This window comes from Oreochromis niloticus, linkage group LG13 (assembly GCF_001858045.2).
Source record: "Oreochromis niloticus isolate F11D_XX linkage group LG13, O_niloticus_UMD_NMBU, whole genome shotgun sequence".
Classification (NCBI taxonomy): domain Eukaryota; kingdom Metazoa; phylum Chordata; class Actinopteri; order Cichliformes; family Cichlidae; genus Oreochromis; species Oreochromis niloticus.
In genome coordinates, this window is record NC_031978.2 from 32554034 (window position 1) to 32579867 (window position 25834).

The 25834-nt window shown below is 41.9% G+C and overlaps 1 protein-coding gene across 4 annotated transcripts in view; it reads left to right on the forward strand.

Moving 5' to 3' along the window:
* birc6 (baculoviral IAP repeat containing 6) overlaps positions 1–25834 on the forward strand; it is a 196759-nt gene that overhangs the window by 50034 nt on the left and 120891 nt on the right. For all 4 annotated transcript variants that reach the window (XM_019355330.1, XM_025897215.1, XM_019355332.1 and 1 more), the window contains exons 4-28: positions 6950–7143; positions 9063–9174; positions 9598–9680; positions 9771–9996; positions 10542–10711; positions 11395–11453; positions 12790–14448; positions 16909–17058; positions 17146–17371; positions 18465–18625; positions 18805–18936; positions 19105–19236; positions 19650–19816; positions 20193–20326; positions 20518–20679; positions 20803–20934; positions 21337–21434; positions 21535–21682; positions 21796–21929; positions 22790–22936; positions 23021–23208; positions 23800–24108; positions 24284–24383; positions 24595–24809; positions 24940–25148. In XM_019355330.1, coding sequence (XP_019210875.1) covers positions 6950–7143; positions 9063–9174; positions 9598–9680; positions 9771–9996; positions 10542–10711; positions 11395–11453; positions 12790–14448; positions 16909–17058; positions 17146–17371; positions 18465–18625; positions 18805–18936; positions 19105–19236; positions 19650–19816; positions 20193–20326; positions 20518–20679; positions 20803–20934; positions 21337–21434; positions 21535–21682; positions 21796–21929; positions 22790–22936; positions 23021–23208; positions 23800–24108; positions 24284–24383; positions 24595–24809; positions 24940–25148 — 5447 coding nt within the window. The remainder of the gene's footprint in view (positions 1–6949; positions 7144–9062; positions 9175–9597; positions 9681–9770; positions 9997–10541; positions 10712–11394; positions 11454–12789; positions 14449–16908; positions 17059–17145; positions 17372–18464; positions 18626–18804; positions 18937–19104; positions 19237–19649; positions 19817–20192; positions 20327–20517; positions 20680–20802; positions 20935–21336; positions 21435–21534; positions 21683–21795; positions 21930–22789; positions 22937–23020; positions 23209–23799; positions 24109–24283; positions 24384–24594; positions 24810–24939; positions 25149–25834) is intronic.

The window sequence follows — 25834 nt, forward strand, 5'->3', positions numbered from 1 at the left end:
AGTCGGTGTTCAGAGGTTGATGGCTCCCTTTTAGAGCACTGGCTATGAATTTCAGACGTATCAGACCTTAACGAAAAAGTTATCAATCTTTCTTTTCATATTTTCTCATTACCCACAGCTACATACACAGGCTACTCACTAGGGCAGGGTATCGTCACTGATTTTTATAATCCATTCGATTCCGATTCACAAGGTCCTGACTCAATTTGATTCGATTCAGTTTTGCCTCACACGGTCAGAAATATTATAATTCTGATCATTTATCAAATCAAATCAAATCACTTTTATTGTCACATCACATGTGCAGGTACACTGGTACAGTACATGCGAGTGAAATTCTTGTGTGCAAGCTTCACAAGCAACAGAGTTGTGCAAAAATACAATAACATAAAACAAGCAAAATATAAGAATGGCTAAATCTGAAAGTAATAAATATATGTACTATATAAGAGTATATGCATTACTGGATGTGTATACTAAATATGTTTTTCTACGTGTGTGTGTGTGTGTATACGTGTGTGTGTGTGTGTGTGTGTGTGTGTGTGTGTGTGTATACATATTTTACAAATTAAATAGAGTAAACAAAATATATAAAATATACAGAGGTTGGTAGTGGGACATGTGCAAAACAGTGGCATTAATGTACAGTGTGGAGTGCATAATGTTGAAGTTCAAGTAGTGAAGGTGAGGTGTCTATGACAGCAGTCTGATGGCCTGGTGGAAAAAGCTGTCTCTCAGTCTGCTGGTACGGGACCGGATACTGCAGAACCTCCTTCCTGATGGAAGTAGTCTGAACAGTTTATGGCTGGGGTGACTGGAGTCCTTGATGATCCTCCCCGCTTTCCTCAGGCACCGCTTCCTGTAGATGTCTTGGAGGGAGGGAAGCTCACCTCCAATTATCCGTTCAGAGCACCGCACCACTCTCTGGAGAGCTTTGCGGTTGTAAGCGGTGCTGTTGCCATACCAGGTGGTGATGCATCCAGTGAGGATGCTCTCAATGGCACAGCGATAGAAGGTCCTGAGGATGCGGGGGCTCATGCCAAATCTTTTCAGTCTCCTGAGAAAGAAGAGGCGCTGCTGCGCCTTCTTCACTGTTTTGTTTATGTGTCCTGACCACGTAAGATCCTCAGCCAGATGTACACCAAGGAAGCGGAAGCTGCTCACTCTCTCCACAGCAGCGCCGTTGATGGTGATGGGGGTGTGTACTTCCCTGCACCTCCAGAAGTCCACTATCAACTCCTTTGTCTTTGTGACGTTGAGGGTGAGATGGTTGTCTTGACACCAGTGGGTCAGGGCGCTGACCTCCTCCCTGTAGGCCGTCTCATCACCGTTGGTGATAAGACCCACCACTGTAGTGTCGTCCGCGAACTTCACAATGATGTTGGAGTTGTTAGTGGCTGTGCAGTCATAGGTGTAGAGTGAGTACAGGAGAGGGCTCAGTACACACCCCTGTGGAGCACCAGTGTTCAGTGTGATGGGGGATGAGGTGATGCTGCCCAGTCTGACCACTTGACGTCTGTCAGACAGGAAGCTAAGGATCCAGCTGCAGAGGGAGCTGCGCAGTCCTAGATCCTGCAGTTTCCTGTCCAGCTTCGAGGGAACGATGGTATTGAATGCTGAGCTGTAATCTACAAACAGCATTCTCACATACGTGTCTCTCTTCTCCAGGTGTGACAGGGCAGTATGTAGTGTCAGGGCTATGGCGTCATCAGTGGACCTGTTGTGGCGGTATGCAAACTGTAGGGGGTCCAGTGAGTCGGGTAGTGAAGAGCAAACGAAGTCCCTGACCAGCTTCTCGAAGCATTTGCTCATGTATCAGGACTGATACATGTGAGGCTTCATCAGAGGTGTAAGCATCACAGCAGATGCCTTTGTGTCAAATTAACTGAGGATAAAACACACAAAAACATGAAGGAGATTTACCTGGCCAGGCTTTTTATAGCAGATAACCGCCTTAAAAATATTCTGCAGTAGAAAAAAAACGGAAGAAAACCATGAATCAGCATATGAACATTACACAATGGTGCTGAAGTGAAGCAGAGCAAAGTTACAGAGGTTTTATTAGAAACACAGCCAAGCATTTTGCAATTTGGCATAATTAAAAAAAGTTTAAATTTCTTTGCTATTACACAGCAGAAATTAGGCTTTCTTGTCGGAGGTTATTTTTGGAAAACAAAAAAAAAACAGCACTGTAGCGACAGCACTGTACATGCCTTGTGTGTAATAAGCGAACGAATAATGCAGAAAACAGATTTGAGATGGTAAACTGTTCTTGAAGTATAGTGAGAGAGAGAGGGAGGGAGCTGTGCAGGAAATGTGATTTTTATCGTGGTGGAAGCAAAACAGCAAAAGTATGAGGGAATTCATGACAGTGTTTATCAAATGTGAAGCATAGTTTTGATGTTCTTTGGCTGTTGGTTCAGTCAATTTTGGTTGGAGAGAGACAAAACCTGCAGTTTCAGAATCTAGCACAAAAAATGATGTAAACACAAAGCGTGGACCCGCCGACGCATCAGAATCTGAGCTGTCGGCTTTCAGCCCTGGCGTGTCTGTGTACGTGCCGTCTGGTGAGAAAACCAACATCTCACTAATTCTGATGCATTGGTGGGTCCACAGTTTGTGTTTACCTCTTTGTGTGGAATCCGTTTACCTGCTCTCATTTACTGTTTTAGTTTTGTTTGGTAGTTGTTGAAATAGTTTTGCAAGCTTTAACCTGAGATTCTGGCGTTTCTGGCGTTTCTGGCAAAATACATTTATATTTAAAAATTGATTCAGGAATAAAGTGATGAATCCATATTACTTTATTCAAGTTACTGACCTCTCTCTATCTATCCGCCAGCACTTTCAAACATGCACACAAAGGGCTACAGGAGTATCTGGACCACGGCCAATCAGAGAGGTCCCGTCCCTGACTATCTATGATTGGTTTAGACCATGATATAGGCGTAATGTGTTTGTTGTTGACCACACGGAGTTGCGGAGACTTTTTATGTTTGTTTGTTTGTTTGTTTTTTACGGCTGGTCGGTGCAACCTATTAATTTTTTTTTTTTTTTTTTTTTTTTAGTCGCACCATTGAGAAATTAAGTCCCATACATATGCAGCCAAATTGCATATGTATGCAATTTGGCTGGTCTCTAGAGTGTCTCTAGAGTGTCATCACACTCTAGAGACCTGCATATAGATAGTCTTCTCACAAAACCCTACTTTTGTATTTATCTTTGTATTTTGGTGCCAAAAGCAAGTATTACTCGTGATTCAAGGAGTTATTTACACCTGGGTCTGTCTAATGGATATGGTATGCTAAAAGATTCTGTTCACACTAGAGCTGGGCGATAGAATGATAATGATATGTATTGCGAAATAACTTTTTCTCGATAGAAAAATTAAACTATTGCGATAGGCCTCATCTCTCTTGTCCTCTTAAAAAAAAAAAAAAACAAAAAAAAAAAAAAACAGCCAATCAAAATTAAGTAGCGCAGAGCCGAACCAATCACAGCCGCAGCGTCACGTCACGTGACTTGTTACGTACAGCACAAGTTCCAAGGTGCACATGTGTATTTGTTTGGGAAGCAGCCAGGCGGGCTGCCCAGGTAATGGAGGAAATGAGTGCGCCGACTAGAGAAAAATCAACCGAAGGTTACCGAAGAAAAAAAACGATGATGGTTCCAATTCCGGAGAGCTTGTCGAACGGAAGGGCCATAGAAGTTCCGTAGTGTGAAGGTATTTCGGCTATTTCAAGTCTGGCAAAAAACAGAGTAGCGGCACTGTAAATTGTGCCGAAAGCAAGTCTGGAAATACAATAAACCGGTGCATGCTCAATCTCTGACTGAAAGCGCTGATTTGGCTTTTGTCAGACTAAAGTAACTGTTAAAACTGTTTGAAAAGCTAAGCTATACAACAAGGAGAGATTGAGAATTTCCTGTTAGTTCTCAGTTTATTTGATATTGACAAAAGTTAGTCAATTTTGTCTGTTCTTTTGTAAAACAAACTAAGATTTATTTTTAGAATTAAAATTTTGTTTCTAAGTGGAATTGACAATTTAGTCTGTTTTGTTTGTTCTATTTTGAAACTTAAACGCTTTAGCAGCTGCCTTTTGTGTAGTTTGCAATATTTGCCTTTATCTGAAACTGAAGTCTCCTGTTCCTTAAGTACATCTGCCCTGTTGAACTTATTATGGGAAATAAATATTTAAATCAAAACAAGCTGCTGATTATTTCACATTTTACTTGTGAGGAACGGCACATTTAAATCTTACAAATATAGTTATTTGGCTTATATCGTGATATATATCGTTATCGCCTGAAATGAAAAAAACATATCGTGATATGAAAAAATCTTATATCGCCCAGCTCTAGTTCACACCATGTAGTGCTTTCCAAAATTAGTACTTGGCCTTTGTTAACTATTACTGTGTGTACCGTAAATCCTGGACTACAGAGCGCACCCGATTAAAAGCCACATGCTCTAATGGTAGAAAGAAAATCAATTTTGTACTTGTACAGGCTGCACCGGATTTTAAGCCGTATGCGTTTCACTTGTAATATGAGATATTTACACAGAAATATTACACGTGAGGATTTTTAACGTTTAATTTAATCCGTAAGGTAAGATAAACATGGTAACATAAACGTTATGGTAACATACAAAAATACATACTGCAAATGCTTTTTTTCCCTCAAACAGCGCCTGTAACACGGCTACCTTTAAGTATACGTACGTATCGGTAACACACAAATTACGTTGCTTATGGGTTTTTTTACGGAACAGTGCACAAACAATATTACAACGTCTCTTAACAACCGGTAAAAATATATACCGTATATATACTACTTATCAATTTTATTGGTCTACTGTTACCAGGCAAAATGTTTTTGGCTGCATGAAAAAAAAAATGCATTAAATGCATTAGCAGTGTTCACAGTGTGGGGAAAAAAGTAGCGGCTTATGACCCGTAAACTACGGTACACAATGTGTCACTGTAATCCTGGAACACTGAGCTAGTACATTTGATTTAAGTGTTCTGCGGCCAGTTTATTCCCACATTTGGCTGCAACTGCAAATTTAGGCCATTAAAGCCAAACGTGTTGGAAGGACATTGTGAAGTCACTGTGGTTCTGTGGCCTGTCCCCCCCAAGCCCCCACCCCACCCTGGACCCCACCAATTCGCATACCGTCAGAACAGGACCACAGAGGATGCAGTCTCCATCGCGCTGCACTCTGTCCTCTCACACCTGGACAATAAAAACACCTACGCCAGAATGCTGTTTATAGACTTCAGTTCAGCGTTCAGTACAATCCTCCCCTCACAACTCATCAGGAAACTAACAGACCTAGGCATCAGTTCCCACATGTGTAAATGGTTACTGGACTTCCTGACCAACCGGCCCCAACATGTCCAGCTGGATGACCACTGCTCATCCACCATCACAATGAACACCGGTGTACCACAAGGCTGTGTGATGAGCCCTTTCCTCTACTCCCTCTTCACCCATGACTGCAGACCTGCCAATGGTTCCAACACAATCATTAAGTTTGCAGATGACACCACGGTGATTGGCCTCATCAATGACAACGATGAGGCCACCTACAGGGAGGAGGTGGATCATCTGGCTGAGTGGTGCGACACCAACAACCTGCTGCTCAACACAGAGAAACCGAGGAGCTCATCGTGGACTACAGGAGGAATGCTGACCCACATCCACCCATCTACATTAAAGGGACACCTGTGGAGCGTGTGAGCAGCTTCAAGTTCCTGGGTGTCCACATCTCCGAGGATCTCATCTGGACGACCAACTGCTCCAAGCTGGTCAAGAAGGCTCACCAGCGCATCTTCTTCCTGAGGACTCTGAGGAAGAACCACCTGTCCTCAGACATCCTGGTGAAGTTCTACCGCTGCACCATCGAGAGCATCCTGACCAACTGTATAACAGTCTGGTATGGGAGCTGCTCTGCCTCGGACCGGAAGGCGTTGCAGAGGGTCATGAAAACCACCCAGCGCATCACCGGAGCACCACTTCCTGCCACAAGATGCTGTTTGGTTAAAACAGCATCTGTTTTAACCAACCTCCCCTGGCACTACCGACAGAACCCACTGCACTCCTTCCCTGCAGCCGAGCCACAGACCACACCCCGCTATAGTCTACTAAACTTTTATTTTCTTTTAAATCCCCAAATGCAGCAGTGGTTTATAGAAATTTAAGGATCAGTGTAAACCACCAATAACATTTGAAATGGCTCATTTCAAACATGAACTTTAAACAACACTTTGAGTTAAACTTTTAGCACTCTGAAACATAAAACCGTAAACCCAAATTGGCCGATTGCTATCTACTACTGCCACAGACTACTAAGAGCTGTTGCTACAGCTCCATTCTTTGTACCCATGTGCAATTTTAGGACTGCACCAAGCTCTCTATAGGTTCTCATGTGTGGCAAGGGACACTTTTCTGACAGCTCAATATTAATGTAATAAGTAAGTAATATTTATTTGTATAGCATGTTTTATCAATAAAAAATAAAGAAAAAAATTTAAATCCCAGGTCTATCTGAAGCAACACTGAATTCCACTGTGCACCCTGAATATAACAAAGTTTGTCAACATCTCACTACACACGGTCATCACCTCAATGCACTTATTTTTGTAGTTCAATTTACCAAAAAGACAACACACAATAAACAAAGTTGAGAAGATTCCTGTTTGGTTTTTGTTATTTTTATTTTTATAAAGATACTTCAACAATACAGTTGTCATGAAGTTTTTGTTTTTCACACAGTTATCATGAAGTGAAAAAGAGTGCAAGCCCAGTTGCGAATGGGACCACCAAAGTCATGCTTCTATTTTGATGCTGCTTAACTGTTGTTTTTTTTCAGATGTGATTATATATAGACCCAGCTCTTTCCTTTGACTATAACTGCCTTTCCTTTCTTCCCCTGTGCTTCTGATCTCAGTGGGCAACAGTGACCTTCCATCTTCCCCACCATGTGCTGAAGCTCGTGGCTAGTGCCATTGTCAACGAGCTGAAGAAGATAAACCAGAACGTAGCTGCCTTGTCTGTGGCCTCATCCATCATGGACAGGCTCTCCTACCTCTTGTCAAGCGCCAGGCCTGAGCTTGGGGTGGGCCCTGGGCGCTCTGTAGATAGGTGAGAGTAAGCTTTGTGTCACATTGTGCATATTCAGGTCATTTGCACTTGAATCAGAATAAACTTTTTAGGTATAATGCAGGTTTTTGATTGAGCTTTTTAAACACAATAAAGAGTTTGTGGAGCAGTGTGTAGGGGTACCTCAAGGTTGCCATTCGGTGGATTTGAACCCCTGACTTTCTGATCATGGGGCGAGTGCTCTACCTACTGAGCTATCCCTGCTCTACTTAACCACTTAACTTAACCCTCTGAGACTTAAACATATGACAAAGTTTTCACACATACACCGCGTTCCAAGTTACTATGCAAATTGTGTTTAAGTGTCATGAAGATTAAATAAGTTGTTTTTCAATTAAACCCATGGATGGAATAGTGTCTCAGGGCTCTTTGGATCACTGAAATCAATCTCGGACACCTATGATCATTAGTTTGCCAGGTGAGCCCAATTAAAGGAAAAACAACAAAAGAAGGATGTTCCACATTATTAAGCAGACCAGCATTTTCAAGCAATATAGCAAGGAAAAAGGATCTCTGCTGCTGCTGAAAAGCGTGAAATAGTTGAATGCCTTGGACACGTAATGAAAACCTTAGATATTTCACGAAAACTTGATCACCATAATGTTAAGAGATTTGTGACTGAGTCAGAGCACACATGGGTTCGTGCAGATAAAGGGACAATTAGGAGGGTTTCTGTCAGACAAATACATCAGGGGGGCAGCTGCTAAAAGGCCATTACAAAGCAGCAAACAGATATTTGAAGCTGCTGGTGTCTCTGGAGACCCACGAAAGTCAAGGTGTCGGATCCTCCAGAGACTTGCAGTTGTGCATAAACCTTCTATTTGGCCAACCCTAACCAATGCTCACAAGCAGAAACGGCTGCAGTGGGCTCAAAATTACATGAAGACTAATTTTCAAACAGTGCTGTTCACTGATGAGTGCAGTGCAACCCTAGATGGTCCAGATGGATGCAGTGGTGGATGGTTGGCGGACGGCCACCATGTCCCAACAAAGCTGCAACGTCAGCAAGGAGGTGGTGGAGTCATGTTTTGGGTCGGAATCACAGGGAGAGAGCTGGTCGGCCCCTTTAAGGTCCCTGAAGGTATGAAAATGACCTCTGCAAAGTATGTGGAGTTTCTGACTGACCACTTTCTTCCATGGCACAAAAAGAACTGTGCCTCCCGCAACAAAACCGAGGAATACCTCTGCATCATTGGCTGGTATCGGCATAATAGGAGAGAAACTCATGGTGTGGCCCCCATTCTTCCCTGACCTCAATCCTATTGAGAACCTTTGGAGCATCCTCAAGCAAAAAAATATGAGGGTGGGAGGCAGTTCACATCCAAACAGCAGCTCTGGGAGACTCTTCTAACATCCTGCAAAGACATTCAAGTAGAAACTTTCCAAAAGCTCACAAGTTCCATGAATGCAAGAATTGTAAAACTGCTATCAAATAAGAAGTCCAATGTTAATATGTAACTTGACCTGTTAAGATGTTTTTGTTTGAAATAGCTTTTCATTTCAGTAAAATTGATCTACTTAATGCTGCAAATTCAACAAATGACCATTTTCAATTCTCTACAGCCTATAAAATGTTTTGAAACTCTGTGTGCTTAATAATATGGAGCAGTGCATTTTAAGTTTTTTATTTTTGAAAAACATACTGTTTTCATTGGGAGTTTTGTTCAGTAACATTGGGAGTTTTGTTCAGTAACATTTGAATTATACTCCAATGGCTGATGACTCGAAAATTATGCTGTCATTTGAATCGACTATTTCAGAAAATCAGAGAAAAATATCATTTGCATAATAATTTGGAATGCGGTGTAGTGTGAACTACAAAAGCGATGTAGTCAAAACAGCATACCAGGTATAATTTCAAGAATGCCTTGTATTATTCTAAAAGGTGTTGTTCTCTGCAGATCCCTGATGTACAGCGAGGCCAACAGGAGGGAAACATTCACATCGTGGCCACATGCTGGGTACAGGTGGGCTCAGCCTGATCCAATGGCACAAGCAGGGTTTTACCACCAGGTGGGTTCTTTGACAATTCTAAGCTGCCTTTACATCTGTCAGCTCTGAGGAGCAATATTATATGCTCACATGTGGTTCACATGAATCACAATATTTGAAAGCACTCAAAGGGAAGATTTGCATGGTTAGTGGAAGATGTTGACATTCTACTTGACTATAAGATTATGAAGTTAAAGGAACACACATGGACTCATCCAACCATGTAACCATGTAATTTGCTTTGTAATGCAAACTAGCTAAAGCTATGGCAACTTTAAGTGCACTATTTTTATCTGTAGTGATTTCATGGTTTTTTTTTTTTTCATTTATGTATTTATTTTTTTACAACATGGGCTGTACAAACACTACATTCATTACAATAAAAATCAGCAGGGAAAGTAGGCGGTCAGTGAAATTAACCCCCTCCATACTGTGTTCCTGCAGCCTGCCTCATCAGGGGATGACAGAGCCATGTGTTTCACCTGTAGCGTGTGCCTGGTCTGTTGGGAACCAACAGACGAACCTTGGTGAGTGGATTATTAAATAAACACACAGGCATCTTACTCACAACATAATAATTGTATTATAATGGCAAGTGTTTCTTTATTACTCCCCAGGTCTGAACATGAGCGGCATTCTCCCAATTGCCCATTTGTGAAGGGAGAGCACACACAGAACGTCCCACTGTCGGTGACACTGGCAACAACACCCGCACAGTTTCCAAACAGCCCTGATAGTTCAGACAAGATTGCTTGCTATGGTTTTGGCAGCTGCCCACAGTTCCTGGCTGCTGCCACCAAGAGGGGCAAGATTTGCATCTGGGATGTCTCTAAAATGATGAAGGTCAGAGTACCAACCAGTGCCATCCTTTCCTGGCTGACTCTTTACCTGCACAATGGAATGCATGCACAACACAGCACTTTATAGTTCCAGACAGTTTCTGCCCTACCAGGACTTAGAACAAAAAGCAATGCAACAGTGATATCACAAATGCATCGACCTACTTTATTGGTAAAAGGCATGATGGCCAGTAAGGGCAGTCAAAAATGTCTGGTTAAAGCAGCTGATTAAAGTAACTGATCCTTGTTACCAACCCAAAGCACTTCTTTTAAGTTATAATTTCCCAGATACACATGGTGCATAGAAACAGTTGAACAGCTTTGTTTTACTTTGTTACCATATCAGATTTGTAAAGAAGTCGCACATGTGGTCCATGTACGAGCCTCAGCAGGACAGTACTACACTTCCTGAGGCTCTTTTAGATATGTTACATGATTTGATTGCTTAGCTTGGAGCATAAGCAGACAAAAGTTGAGTGAGTAGGGCAGTCTTGTTTAAGTTGTTGACTATGTACCCAGGTAAAAAGTGTGTACCTGTGTGTTCAACAGGTGCACTTGAAGTTTGACATCAACCCATATGACCCAGCCATTCTGAGACAGTTGATCCTGTCCAGTGGTGAGCAGGGCCAGCATGCACTAACCGAGTCTCGGAGACCAACTTTGGCATGGTTAGAAGAGTCATCCTCCTGCTCCGATTTACCCAAACTCGAGGGAGATAGGTAAAACACACATTCACGTTTTAAACTTGAAAGATAATTTTATAGGAATGTTCTGTTTGAAATGATATACAAGGATGCAATGTTTTAGAGTTGACCAGCCCTTTCAGACTTATGGATTTTATAGTATTTCCAGTATAGAGAATGTTCCTGATACAAATTGAGAGGAAAATGTTCTTTGTTGCAGCATGTTTCTCCTGACATTTTCCAGAATACATTTCTATTCTGTATTCAACAGTTTATTTATTAAATTAATTATCTATAAAAACCCTATACAAAATGTATATTCAAAAATTAACTGTTTGAGTGTCGGGGGAGCACGTACAGTTTGTATCAGAAACTAATTTGAGCGTATAATGGCATCTGCTGCTTGGGATTTTTGTGGTGAATGTAGGTTTGAACTGATTGGTTTGTTCTGCTTTAAGTAGATGATAATGACTTGTCTGTGACATAAAATGTGACAGTTTAGCAAAAGCTAATACTTTTCTTTTATGTGGGAAAAAAAGGTGAAAGTGTTTAAAAAAAAGAAGAAGAAAGAAAACAAAAAACATTACAATAAACAATGTAAAAATAAAAGTAAAATAAAAAAAGTGATTTAACTTATTATTTGTGTGTTTTCACAGTCAGGGTTCTTAGTTTTTGTTTTTTGATATTAGTCTTGATTTTTCTCGCTTGTTGTTTTCCAGCGATGACCAGTTGGAGGATTCAGACAGTGATGAGCATTCCCGGTCAGAGTCAGTACCAGGTACAAGCATTTGCAACTTGTTTTTTTTTTTCTTTTCTTTTCTTTTTTTTTTGAGGGCTGCCAGTGTCCTTTTTGTAAAGGTTCAAAGAAACTATTGACATTGTTGTAGTTTCATTTAGATATTTATTTTTATTTTGACTTTGACTTAACATTGATACTAATATTACTTTGTTTCACATATTTCATGTGTCTAGCATCTGGTGTTATTCTATTTTTGTTGTTTAATGATTGTCAGCAAGCACCTTCTAGGTACATTTTTTGGCAGTAGGAGCCTTTTACATTCTGCAAGTTGCTGGGAAACAAAGTGAAAGTACATATTTCAGAGGAAAAAATTGTCACAGAGTTCAGTGTTTCTCTTTTTTTAATAAATAGAATGAATAAATAGAATTTTTTTAATAGTCTGAAATCATAACAATCACAAGATACTATGAGTGCACTAAGTTCCCAGTAGGGTTGGGAGATTGGACGAGCATATCGACTATCGACGATAGGCTGAGCCCATCGGCCATCTTTTTTACAAGGGCGATTTATTTATTTATTTGCCCATGAGTGAGTTTGCTAATAATGATGGAGCAGTCAACAGGAAAAAAATAATAATGCTGTTTTAACAGCACCCTCTTTCATCTGCGAGCAAATGCACCCTCCTCAGAGTGCACCGAAATGCTTGTTGATGGAGCTGCAGAAGCTAGTGATAGCCCAGCATACTCAGCCGGATGGTGGACACGTACATGCTGTGCAAGTTAGTGTTGTTTGAGTACTTTGCTCGCACTATATTTCTGCACAAGTGGCACACCGCTTTGGTTACATGCTTAGGTTTACCTCTTTCATCTTAAATTGGCGACTTTATATATTCTTTTAGTGCTGTCAGCATTAACCCACCATCATCACGACTAACCCGATTAACAATTAACCCATCTGTTGTGCAGACTGAGTCAAAATCCCGGAAATGTCTCTGCCGACGCATTTCGGGCAGTTTGTCCAAAGTTTATTCATTCTGTGCTATAGATGGGTTGACCGTGTTAAAAATTCGAATAGAAGACCACGTTAACGCTGGCAGCCCTAATTTTTGGGGGGAATTAGTTTGTCCATGTTTGGACTTCTGTGTTGTTAACGCGCAAATCAGTCCGTGCATGATTACATCGCTCGACCCATCAAAAAGTCTGCACATCCGGGAATATTTTGCCCATCGTCAATTACTGGACTGACGATTGTCGGTGGGAAAATTTTTACAACCCTATTTCCCAGCCTCATTTAAATAATGTTGTTTGAATTACTGATGTCATGTTATAGTTTGGAGAAGACTAAATCGGGCCATTTTTTTTCCCTTCTCTTTCAGGCCAGCCGTCCCAGTGGGAGAGCATGGATGTGAGCCTAGGAGTGACGGCACTGAGTGTGCTTCAACAGCCTGAGAAGCTCCAATGGGAGGTAGTAGCCAGTGTGTTGGAGGATACTGTTAAGGACCTGGAGGAACTAGGTGCCAACCCCTCATTAAACCAAACAAAGATTCATAACCAGGCCAAAACAAAGGACAAGGCCCCTGACCACCACAACATTCCCTTTCCCTGCCTGTTGGCTGGAGGCCTGCTCAGCTATCGCTCAGCATCCAGTGTCCCCATGGTTCGACCTACAACCACAACCACAGCTACAACACGCAGGACTGCAGATGGTCCACTTAGGACTCATGGGACCGAGCCCTTTCACCCTGGACCTCTACAGGAACAGGGTCCTATGGAGATAGAGACTTGTAATCCTCAAACTGCAGCACAAGAGCAGGGTTTCTCTAACTTAGCAGGTTCCCAACCTGCTAGCCCCTCTTCTCTGCCAGCTGTACGCAGGACTATACCCGTGCTGCTGCTGTACAGTATCAGAGAAGTAGATGACAAGTCCTCAGGACAAGTCTTTGCTCAGATGAATAACCTAATGAGCAAGGGGCTCCATGAGGAGGGCTTCACTGTGCCACAAATCATTGAGATGGAGTTTGACACCCACGAGCAGCTTCTTCTTCAGGACCCCCCCATCACTTATATTCAGCAGTTTGCTGATGCTGCCAATCTGGCAGGGTTGGATGGGCATATGGAAAAATGGAGCACACTGGCTGCAGCAACAGCCTCCACTCCGCCTCGACCTGGAGCACTGGTACAGTGCTTGAGGCTGCCCAAACAGCTCGAGGAGGAGAATCTCTATGTGGACTCGATAACACCCTGCTGGGATGGTGTGCACCTGCTGGTTGCCCTGCAGCCCTGTGGCTCTGAGTCTCTGAGTGCTACAAACCAAGTAGAAGCTCTTAACAATCTCAACCGCCTGCACTCTGCACTCTGCAGCCAACGAAAAGCAGACCCCTCACATCCAGTTGCGAATGGGGTGGAAGGCCACCACCCAGGGGGATCGCCACCACAGACACCGCTCATCCTTCCCCCAGGAGACCAGCAGCAGCAAAGGTCCCCAAGTGATGAGAGTGGAGGCGGATATCTTGCACTATACAAGCTCAACTATTCCACCCGTATTGTCACCTTGAATGAGGAACCTATCAAAGTACAGCAGATCTGGGACTCTCGGGATGCCATTACCTCACTTATTTTGCTTCCCCCTGATGTGCTTGACAGCAGGGAAGATGACAGTGAAGAGGCTCCTGAGGAGGCTCTCCCAACAACTCCAAAAAATAGTGCTTCTGGGCGTGGAACAGGTCCGTCAGGCTCTGCTGAATCTGGAACTGGGACTGCATGTGGAGCAGCTACCAACAGCAGCAGTGCTACTGTTACCAGTCCCTCCACCTCTGCATCCACCCACAAAGACTCCAAGCGGCTGGAGGTGACAGGCCTGGGCCACCTGGTGGTAACCACACGGGCTGGGTTTATTATGATACTGGACCTGTCCACACTAGAGGTCCTGGCTAAGGTGGAGCCACCCAAAAAGGAGGGGTCAACAGAGGAGACGGACCCCTTTGTCTCAGTTACCTATTGCTCTGGGACAGATCGCCTTTGTGCCTGCACCAAAGGTAGGTTTTTCCCTTCTTTTTGTTACTGCATATTTCCCTGCTGACAGTATTGCTGCTGATGGAATGTTAAATGTTGTATTCTATACATGATGCTGTATTATTTCTAGGATGAAAGGACATTTTGCATAACTAGTGAAACAACACTGTGTTCATAATAACGATGTTGACTAGAAAGATTCCAGCATTTGTTTATTTTCTCTTTCTTGTGTAATGTATACGGTGGGACTAATGAACCAGCAAACACAGATTTAGGTTGAAATCCAGCTCTTTGAGTGAAAACCTTTGTCTTTAGTGAATACACATGAAGAAGTTAAACAGTTTAATGGAATGCTAACTGTGCAAAAGTCTTAAGCCACTCATGATTTCGTTATATTCTACCAGGAAAATGGGACATCGGTGCAGTGATTTATTGAAACAAAAATAAAAAGGAATTCTCAAGAGCTTAAAAGTCAGTATTTGGTATGGTTGTCTTTTATTTTTCAGGGAGGCCTTCTTGTCATTTCTTTAAGTAGTTTTCTTGAAGTACTTTCCAAAGCTCTTCTTTGGATGTTGGCTGGATTTTGTTCTGTTGTCTGTGTAGATGATCCCACACTATTTGAGGTCTAGGATCTGTAGGTAGGCCAATCCATAGTGTTCCATTCTGTGTTGTATGTAGGTATGTATCATTTTACTGTATTGGCAGTAATCGAATGAAGAGGCAGTTATGCTGTCAGCTCATCTGGATTTTTTTTTCCTATCTCTTAAATACATGATTTTTAGATGCTGTTGATCTGTTGTAGGTCATTCCCTTTCATTGAACTTACTCAGTGCAGCAAATATAGCATGGGATGTCATGTCCCTGTGTGTCCTGGCTGAAGATGCCTATTCATGTCTTTTAGATTAGGGACTGAACCACCAAGTTGCCCTCTGATGCATCCATCACTGTTTGAATGTTAGCTAGAAAAGAATAGAAAAGGGTAAATGAGGCAAGTTGTAGAAAAGCATTATATAAGAACCAGTCTGTCTGTCATGGTTCTCAGTCATCCTAGTCTAGGGTTATGTGCTCACAACCAGAGGCATTTGTCTGAGAGCAGAAGAAGGTGTCACCAAACAATTTTGTAGTGTGAGGCCAGAGCTTTTAGCGGACAGGAATGTCTTATACATTCACTGACCTTATTTCCATCTCGTCCGTGTTTAATATGGACGAGTGTTTATAAAATGTTTAATATAAGCCTCGATCTCTCGAATAGTATAAAATAAAGAAAAGAACAATAGGCCTACTTTAAAGTTCAGAAATGCTGCTGTGGTTTTCCTGGGACCTTAGCTGGGACCTTCAGAGTAAGGGATCTTTAAGTATCACATGAACCAGGCCTTTACACTGCAAAAACTCAAAATCTTACCAAGAGTATTTGTCTTATTTCTAGTCAAAATTATCTCATTACACTTAAAATAAGACAGAATCAGCTAAAGGGCAACATTTCAGTAAGCTAAAGGAACTTGTTCCAAGACAGTAAATCTTAAAACTAGACAATTTTCACTTGTTCCATTGGCAGATTTTTCACTTATTTCAAGCTAAAATATCTTGTATTAAGTAAAAAAAAAATCTGCCAATGGAACAAGTGAAAATTCTCTAGTTTTAAGATTTACTGTCTTGGAACAAGTTCCTTTAGCTTACTGAAATGTTGCCCTTTAGCTGATTCTGTCTTATTTTAAGTGTAATGAGATAATTTTGACTAGAAATAAGACAAATACTCTTGGTAAGATTTTGAGTTTTTGCAGTGTACTCCCTTTCTTGCAGGACAGCGAATAAAGGACACAAAATGTCACCCCGAAGTACACGAAGGATTTGGTGGTTGGGTTAGTGTAACTGGACAGAGTTACTGACTTTCCACCCCTCTTGGCCTACAACACACAGAGGGGTACCCACAAGGTTTAGCAAATAAAAGGAGCAGCACTCCAACTCATATTTTGTCTGAGTTGGAGTATAGCACGCACACGCGCGCACACACACACACACACACACACACACACGCATACACACACGCTCAACTTGAATAATCTGAACATGGGGAAATGCAGTCATATACCATTTTGAAAATTGTCTTAAATAATATGAAAAGGAAACAAAATGGTCTAATTTTTGTCCTGGTAATGTTTCAACTTTTTCATAACATTATGAAAGGCCACATATAGTGTGCTTCACAGCCTGATATCTTACACTACCGCTACTCCACAAAGTTGATATCTCTAAACAAGGCAGTTTTCCTAAGATTTTTGTGTCTGAGCAATTTTACTGTGAAATTACTACCAGTGTCTATATTTATTTATTATTAGAACAGAATAAATAATAATTTTATATGAATTTATTATATGAAACAACATCAAATAATCTCACGAATTAGGATTAATATTTCTGAAAAACTAGAGGTTCTTTTTAGAGTATCTTTTTCTAATGTTAGTTTTGTTTCTGGTATCCTGAAGGTGGAGAACTTCATTTCCTTCAAATTGGAGGTGTGTGTGAAGATGTAGATGACGGAGACATGTTTATTGATGGCCCCCTTTCTAAAGGGGCTGAACTGCTGCTTGAGGGGGCCAAGCCCTCCTCTAACCCTTCTAGTCCCGGGATCACAGGTAGACCTGTCTCTAGACACACTGAGTCAGTAATTTACTACATCAGTTTTGATGTGTAACTTGAAAAGTGTTCTGGCCTTTGTGTAGGAGTGGACCTACTGGTGGACCAACCACTGACCACAGAGATTCTGATGTCCCTGGTAGAGCTGACACGCTTTGAGACTTTGACCCCACGCTTCTCAGCCACAGTTCCCCCATGCTGGGTGGAGGTGCAGCAGGAGCAACAACAGCGACGCCACCCACAGCACCTTCATCAGCAGCACCATGGAGATGCAGCCCAGCACACGCGTACTTGGAAACTTCAAAGTGACAGGTAGCAGTTTTAATTATCTGTACTGATATGCCCGAGCTAGTGGCTTTATAGTGTAAGGATGCACATTTATCTAACAAGTCAAAGATTGCAGGAGGAGACACAGTCCCACAGGGTTGTGAGGAGATTTTTCTTTAAGGATCACTCTTCCTTGAAATCTTTGCCTGTTGCCAACAAACATAACAAAATACTAACTTTTTTTGTATGTATTAAGTACCGACTAGTGCTGTTGTACTGGTTTCTCCTTTCCCTGCTTTTACTGTCAGTGTAAATGCACCTCTCACATAGTGGAGTAGACGAGAGAGGTGGAGCAAACATTTGAGCGGATTATAGTCTCTTAGATAACTGTTAGAGTGAGCAAGAGAAGCAGACAGGGAAAGCATTAACGACCTAAGCTTTTAATTTTTGTCAACTAGAGTTTGTGGTAAAGTAAAAAAAAAAATGTACAAAAGAAAGAAGCTGTTGGTGTGAAATCATCAGATCCTTTGCTCTTACCCTCTGCTTTAATGTGCTAGCCCACTAACAACAGGTACACTCCAGCTGACACGCAGGGTAGAAAATCCTAAACCGTATAGAAATGACATGAATGGATCAACTCGTTGTCACCAGTCTGTGTTCCGGGTATCATTACCACATCTCCCAGTTGATAACCAACATTTTGAATAATTTATTTATGAATCTGCTACTAATGTATCAAAACAGTTGTCAGTCTTGTTTGCTAGTCAGGTCTTCGCACATGTTCCAGTCACACTTAGACATAACTCATGTTTCGAATCATTTTACATAAAGTCCCTTGAATATCTTCTCTAAAGTCATATGTAAATTGGATGTTATGGGAAGTCATCTTTCAAGGTTGTGTACTTGAATCTCAGCTATAAACAACAGTTCTAGAGCAGCAAATTCTACTTTTGGTTTCTGCTTTGTATCTTGATCATACTTTCCTCATCTACTGGAGTTACATACATTTCACCATCAACTGGTATGCACAAGGGTCTGTGTGATGTGTAGCTTGACATGCTTAATATTTGAAATGGTTGATAATGTGAACGTCTAGGAATAATTTCTTTAATAATGATGACCTCTGTTCTGTCTTCAGCTCTAGCTGGGATGAGCATGTGTTTGAACTGGTGCTGCCTAAGGCCTGCATGGTGGGCCATGTGGACTTTAAGTTTGTCTTGAATGCCAACATCGTCAACATTCCTCAGATCCAGGTCACTCTGCTGAAAAACAAAGCACCTGGGCTGGGCAAAGTCAGTGGTGAGGACATTGTTTTAAAACAATTAATGATTGCTTTTAACCAGCAGTGTTTCAGACAAGAGCAGCTTTGTTTTGGGGGTGAAGTTTTCATCATTTCTCATTCAGTTAGTATGTATTTTATTCTTACCAGATAGAACTGACTTTATACATCTCAGTATTACTTCTTATCTCTTCAACAGAAACAGCTGTGGACAGGCAGATCTCGTTCCCTCTTTCCAATGTCCTTCATGCAAATGGGGAAAGAAATGGCCAACCTGTAATGCAAGACTTCACAGAGGACATCCAGTTCATGGACATAGAGGAGACATCAGGTCAAACATTTTAGGCAGTTTCAATTTATAAACACTTATTTGCCCTGCAGATGATCACTCACTTAGAACCTTTCATTTCAGATAATGACTCGACTTTGAAATTATTTCTTTCTTTTTGTAAATAAGCTGTATGTAAACATAAAATTATGGTTTCGTTAATTATTGCAGGCTCCATGTTGTGTCCATTCCTGGAAGACCACAAGGAGGACATCCTGTGTGGTCCAGTGTGGCTGGCCAGTGGGCTAGACCTCTCTGGCCATGCTGGTATGCTCAGCCTCACTAGCCCCAAGCTGGTAAAAGGTAATAAACACATATACTGAAAATTGAGACCTGGCTCTCAGACTAAAGCAGTTTAAATAGCCACCTGAATCTCAGACTGGTTTAGAATTAATGTTTGTTTCTCCAGTGGCATTGGTGATCATCAAGACTGCCAAACACACAGTTCATTTCAAGTTGATGTAAATATAGGAATGATGACAATAAAGTTAATTTGTCAAACCAGTATTCCAAACCCCTTTGGATGCCCTTTATTTGGAAATTCATGGTCAAACTCCTACCTAAGATCGTCGTGATATAAACAATTCAGTGAGATGGTTATAATGCTGACTGTTAGATGTGAAATGACTCCCTGATCATATCCTGCAGTTCATATTCATCTACACAGGTGTGTGTCAGTGTTTCACAATTGTCCTATTGGTCCCTCTCTGCTGCAGGCATGGCAGGAGGGAAGTACCGCTCTTTCCTGGTTCACATCAAAGCAGTAAGTGATAAGGGCACGGAGGAGAATCCCCGCCCCGTGGTGAGAATGCCTAGTTCCAAGCCTCAGGGCACCAAAGCGCACTCACTGTCAACCCTCCTTCAAAGGGCTCAGGCTTCTAAGGTACACAATTACAGTTCCTAAGCCAGTCAGATGGCACATAAGTGTTGGATTTCATCAAGTTACAGCCCGTTTAGACTAATGTTTCTATATGTTTTGTCAACCGAGGCTGTCGGCTCATTTGTTTCCACTGAAAGTGGAGAGTTTATTTATTTATTTTAAAATAAAGAAAAAACGGAAGATGTTTACTTGATTGGTCCAAAGTGAACTGTCGAATAATTCTTATACTATGAAAAGTCTTGTTTTTGCAGTCATTTTGTTTTCCAAAATAAAAACATCCCAAAAAATGAACAGTTAATCTACCCTTGACTTTGTGGAACTACCAAATACCAAACAAAGCAACATTCATGTATTTGCTACCTTTTATTTTTGTGTGTAGGAGAAAGTCTCCACAGTGAAGACGGAAACCTCAGCTCCATCAAAGAAAGTAGAAAACCTGCGAGGATGCGACCTGCTTCAGGAAGTTTCAGTCACAATCAGAAGGTTCAAGAAGACGTCAATTCCCAAAGAAAGGTCAGATAACTGCTGAGGTGCTGCTGACACTGTGGTCAGGTTAAACATTTAACATGGATACAGCAGATCTACACACAGAGAAGTGTGCTTAACAATATTTCATTATAAAGGACAATTTTTGCTTAGATGGTTTTTGTTTGGTGGTTTTTTACAAGTTAACTGGTCTGTGTCTGCTGCTTTGTCATTTTCAGGGTCCAACGCTGTGCAATGCTGCAGTTCCCAGACTTCCACGAGAAGCTGCTGGATGCACTGTGTCGGCGAACAGAGGGGGGCCCAGCCACTGAGCATGCCCAGAGCCTCATCCTAGATATCTTGTGCTGGCTGGCTGGGGTCTTCTCCAATGGACCTTGCAGGTAGAAGTCAACCTGGCGATATACAGTTATAAGACAGCATTACCATAAGAGCTCTAGATCATACATGACCATCACGTTCACATTTTACTAAGTTGAATGTTGCATTTTGTGTCCTCTTTTTAGCCTAAAAGAAGGAAAGGAGAGTCTGCTGGTGAAAACCAGGACGAGGCTTACGGATATTGTACGGGTGTGTTTCTTTGAGGCTGGCCGGAGTATAGCACACAAATGTGCTCGCTTTCTTGCACTTTGCATTAGGTAAGAAACCTGTTTGAGCCAAAGATGCAGACAGTTCTTTTACGCTTGGGCAAATTTACAATTTAACACGCATAAGGCAGAGACCTTGTTCACTGATGGAGTGCTGAAGATGCTGTTTGTTAGGCAGGTCCACTCTTTTTAAAAGGGAAGAGAGACAGAGTGTGGAGTTAATTTCTCACATTCGGCATAAAAAGAAAGTAATGGGTGCTCTGCTGAATGCGTTGTGTCGGCCAACATTATGTTTTTAAGGGTGAGAGGGCTCTACCACAAGTCAAGGCTTACATTACAGGTTATTAAGTTCTTGTAATGTAACGTGTTCTCTCTTGGTATCTTTTTTTTTCTTCTTTTTTTAAGGTTTACTTAAATAAAATAACAAGCACGTAGTTTTGTTTCTTGTTACAGTAATGGGAAAGGAGAACCAAGTCAGCAGGGTTTTGGCGTGAGCCTTCTGAAGGCTCTGCTGGACAACATGCCTTACTTGCCTGCAGCAGCAACTGGTGGTGAGTGATTGAGCAACATCTAGCACTCTCCCTTGTCTGTGTTTCTTGACTGTCCAGACTTGATATTTTACCCTCTCCCCTTTCTTCTGTGGGCTTCCAGGCTCAGTGTTCTGGTACTTTGTGTTGTTAAATTACGTGAAGGAGGAGGACCTGGCAGACTGCAGCACTGCTTGTGCCTCACTGCTCACCACCATCTCTCGACAGCTGCAGGACCGCCTCACACCACTGGAGGCCCTGCTGCAGACCAGGTATCTGTATAGCTGTTGAGTCTAAACCCTAGGTTCAATAAATTACGTTTTTCTCATTTTATCGTCACCTAATTTTATCCCCCTTTCTTGGATGTTTATCTATTCGTTCCCAGGTACGGACTGTACAGCTCTCCGTTTGACCCGGTGCTCTTTGACTTGGAGGTCAGCGGTTCCTCATGTAAGAATGCTTTCAACAGCAGCATCGGAGTGCAGTCTGATGAGATCGACCTCTCCGACATACTCTCAGGTATGAGCATTGAAACTTCACAGTAATTTCTTTCTGTGAACACTGACCTGAACTTGGAGATCTTAAAGCACTGCTCTCCTTTATCACAATAAGGCTCTATAATGTGAAAATGAAATACATTTTGATGACCAAGTCTGCTCTGACACCTAGTTGAGAGGAAAAAAAAACAAAGCATCTTTTACCTTGCAGGGCTTTTAAAGTACAGTGTGCAAAATATACACTGAACAGTTTCATAATATCTACTATATAATAAATCATTTCAAACTACAGACCATGTATGGCTTGTCAGATTTCAGTGAGACTTTTTGCAACTTCTAATTTGGCCTTTCCTGTTGAAGCTGCAACTTATGTGGGTCTACCCATCCACACACCAAAATTGCACTTTCACTGGACCTGAAAGATTCCAAGCTAGCTTTACACAAAAAAAAGCAAGCTAGTAAACTGAGAAACACTTGAAGCCCATGAAGTGGAGACACTTCTGCTGAAATAACATTCCACAGGGTAACTTGAAAGGAGGCTGAATAAGGTGACCCTGAGTCCTCCCTTAGTTATGCTGCAATAGGTCTGTACTACTGTGTGTGTGTGTGTGTGTGTGTGCGTGTGTGTGTGTGTGTGTGTGTGTGTGTGCGCGCACCCCCTCCAATCACCGTCAACAAGTCATGGCAACTGGCTGCTCCTCCATATGCTGGTTCTCCTGGGGGTTTCTTCTTGTTAAAAGGGAATCTTTCTTTCCCACTCTCACCAAGTGCTTAGGAAAAACATTTAAAAGAGCATTGTGTTTTTAAGGGTGAGAGGAGGAACTCAAATGCTTGTTTAATATATATTTTTTCAGTTAGTTTTGAATGTTGTATCTTTCATAGGGAATGGAAAAGTGAGTAGCTGTGCAGCAGCAGAAGGCAGCTTCACAGCATTAACAGGACTCTTGGAGGTGGAACCTTTGCACTTTACTTGTATCTCCACCAGTGATGGCACACGGGTGGAGCGAGATGACGCCAGCATGTTCACTGGTAACCCTTTGATGTTAGCATGGTTTTAGCTGAGGTTTCAGTATGGGAACTGTCCTTTCTTGAAGTTGTGTTCTTTGTTTCCAGTGAGTACATTTGGTGTGACCCCAACAGTGGGCGGCCTGTCAACGGGAACGGTCGGAGAAGCTTCTACGGCTCTGAGTTCTGCAGCTCAGGTGGCTCTCCAGTCGTTGTCTCATGCTATGGTGTCAGCAGAGCAGCAGCTGCAGGTCCTGCAGGAGAAGCAACAGCAGCTGCTGAAGCTGCAGCAGCAGGTGAAGAACCAGTTCAGTTATCTGGCCTGTTTAAGCTGCAGGAGCTCAACAAAACTCAATGACAGGAGTGCCGTCATATCACATCACATTAGCATTTTCTTACCCTAAGACAGACTAGCTAATAGAACACAATAGAATAGAACAGAATGGTTCGAAAGTAAATAATCACACACTAGGTAGAGAAGTGATGAAATATGAGTTTGTTTGGCACTGGCTTCTGAAAACCAAATTACCAAGTTATAAAACTTATTTAGCAGAAGTTTTTTATGACAAGAAAAAGTCTCACAGGTTCATAAAGTATATGAAGCCAAATGTTACAGATTGTTAATTTCTTCCATTGAGAAATGCTATTATTGTAGCAAGGACTTGATACAGTTTAAAAACCTAGCCACAGTTCATGGCTGTGGAATCCATGTTCTGACTGCACACAGAATGTTTGCACAAAAATGAAGAGATCCAAGAAATAAAAAAAAAAAAACTGCTGAAAACTATGTCCAGTTGTAGATTTCTCTAAAGTTTGCCATGTTGCTCTAATAGAAGTCTAGTGTTTTTATCCTCTGGCTGGTAATATTCTTTGTATGCTGTGAACAGAAGGCCAAGCTGGAGGCTAAGCTGCATCAGACCACCTCAGCAGCAGCTGCTGCCTCAGGCGTGGGACCTATACACAACTCTGTGCCTTCAAACCCTTCCTCCGCGCCAGGCTTTTTCATTCATCCTTCTGATGTCATCCCCCCAACACCTAAAACCACACCCCTCTTCATGACCCCTCCTCTCACGCCCCCCAATGAGGTGGTTTCTGCAGCCTTCAGTGCTGAGCTGGCTCACCTGTTCCCTGGTTCCATGATGGACCCTGGGCCTGTCAACCTGGCTGCACACAAGAACACACAGAAAGCCAAACCAGTTAGTAACAAGTAGCTCCATGCTTTGTGGCCATTTATCCCTGAGTCATTGGGATATTTATATAGCTATTGCTGCATATATCACTTTCAACAAATGATTTTAGATCTAGATAGATATATCTAACTTGATGGATTGTTTTGCAGTAAAATGAGAAATGTCTCTCTTTCTGCCTCAGAGCCCAATGGGCAGTGGTCTGGCTTTGGCCATTTCCCAGGCATCTCACTTCCTGCAGCCTCCTCCACATCAGTCAATCATCATAGAGCGGATGCACTCGGGTATGTCATTTAGGACTATTCCATATTTACCACCTAACCTGGTGCTTAAAATGTCAATATTTTAAGACTGGAAGATTCTGAAACTTTCTGGAAGTTTTAATCATGTTGCATTTGTTGCTAATTACGTTAGGAAATACTGTCTAAATTAAATATTTGTGGAAAATAAACTGAGCTTCCTCATGCTATGCCATGCTATGTTTTTTCCTCCCAGGAGCTCGCCGTTTTGTAACTCTGGACTTTGGCCGTCCTGTTTTGCTGACGGATGCTCTGATCCCCACTTGTGGTGACCTGGCCTCTCTGTCCATAGACATCTGGACTCTGGGTGAGGAGGTGGATGGCCGCAGGCTGGTGGTGGCCACAGACATCAGCACCCACTCCCTCATTCTGCATGACCTGCTGCCACCACCTGTTTGCAGGTTCATGAAGGTCTGATTGTCTCTGTTTTACTTTGGGGCAGAGTTGTGGGTTGGCTTACATTTTTTAAATTTCTTTGAGTTAAAAATCTGCCGCAATGATGGATGTAATACTGCTATTGTGGGCTGCCTCATATTCTCAGATCACTGTGATTGGGCGCTATGGCAGCACCAATGCTCGTGCTAAGATTCCACTGGGCTTCTACTATGGCCACACTTATATCCTGCCTTGGGAGAGTGAACTGAAGCTGATGCATGATCCTCTTCGGGGAGAGAGCGAAGCTGCCAGTCAGCCAGATGTGGATCAACACCTGACCATGATGGTGGCTTTGCAGGAGGACATCCAGTGCAGGTGAGAGAGGAAGTAAAGCAGATACTATGGCTTCATTAAACAGACTTGAGATATTTGGTTTTAAGGTCATGCCACAGAACCTCAATTGAATTCTGCGTCAGGACTCTGACTAGTCCGCTCCAAAGTCTTCATTTTGGTTTTCTTAAGCCATTCAGAGGTGGACTTGCTGGTGCACACTGTACTTTACGTATATACATATATACATATATATATATGTGTGTGTGTGTGTGTGTGTGTGTGTGTGTGTGTATGTATATATATATATATATATATATATATATATATATATATATATATATATATACACACACACACTAGAGATGGCACGATACCACTTTTTTATGTCCGATACCGATACGAATCCGATATAGTGTGTTTTTTAATCAATAAAACTGTTTTTTTTAATATCTTGCTGCATTTTGTATAAGTTCATACTCAAGTTTAAATAAACAACAACACTAAAGCTATTCTGTTATACCTGTATGTAAAAAATACACTGCGCCCAAAATATTTCATAGTTCAGCAATACTGATCAATCTAATAAACTTAAACCTGCTCCATCCTCCCTATTCTGGTATTTTAAAGAGTACTTAGCAGAAATATTAAGCAACCTAACTAATAGGGTTGCAAACTCCCAGCAAAAGAAAATGGGGAACCACCCCCCACCCTCCACCTCATGATGCTTA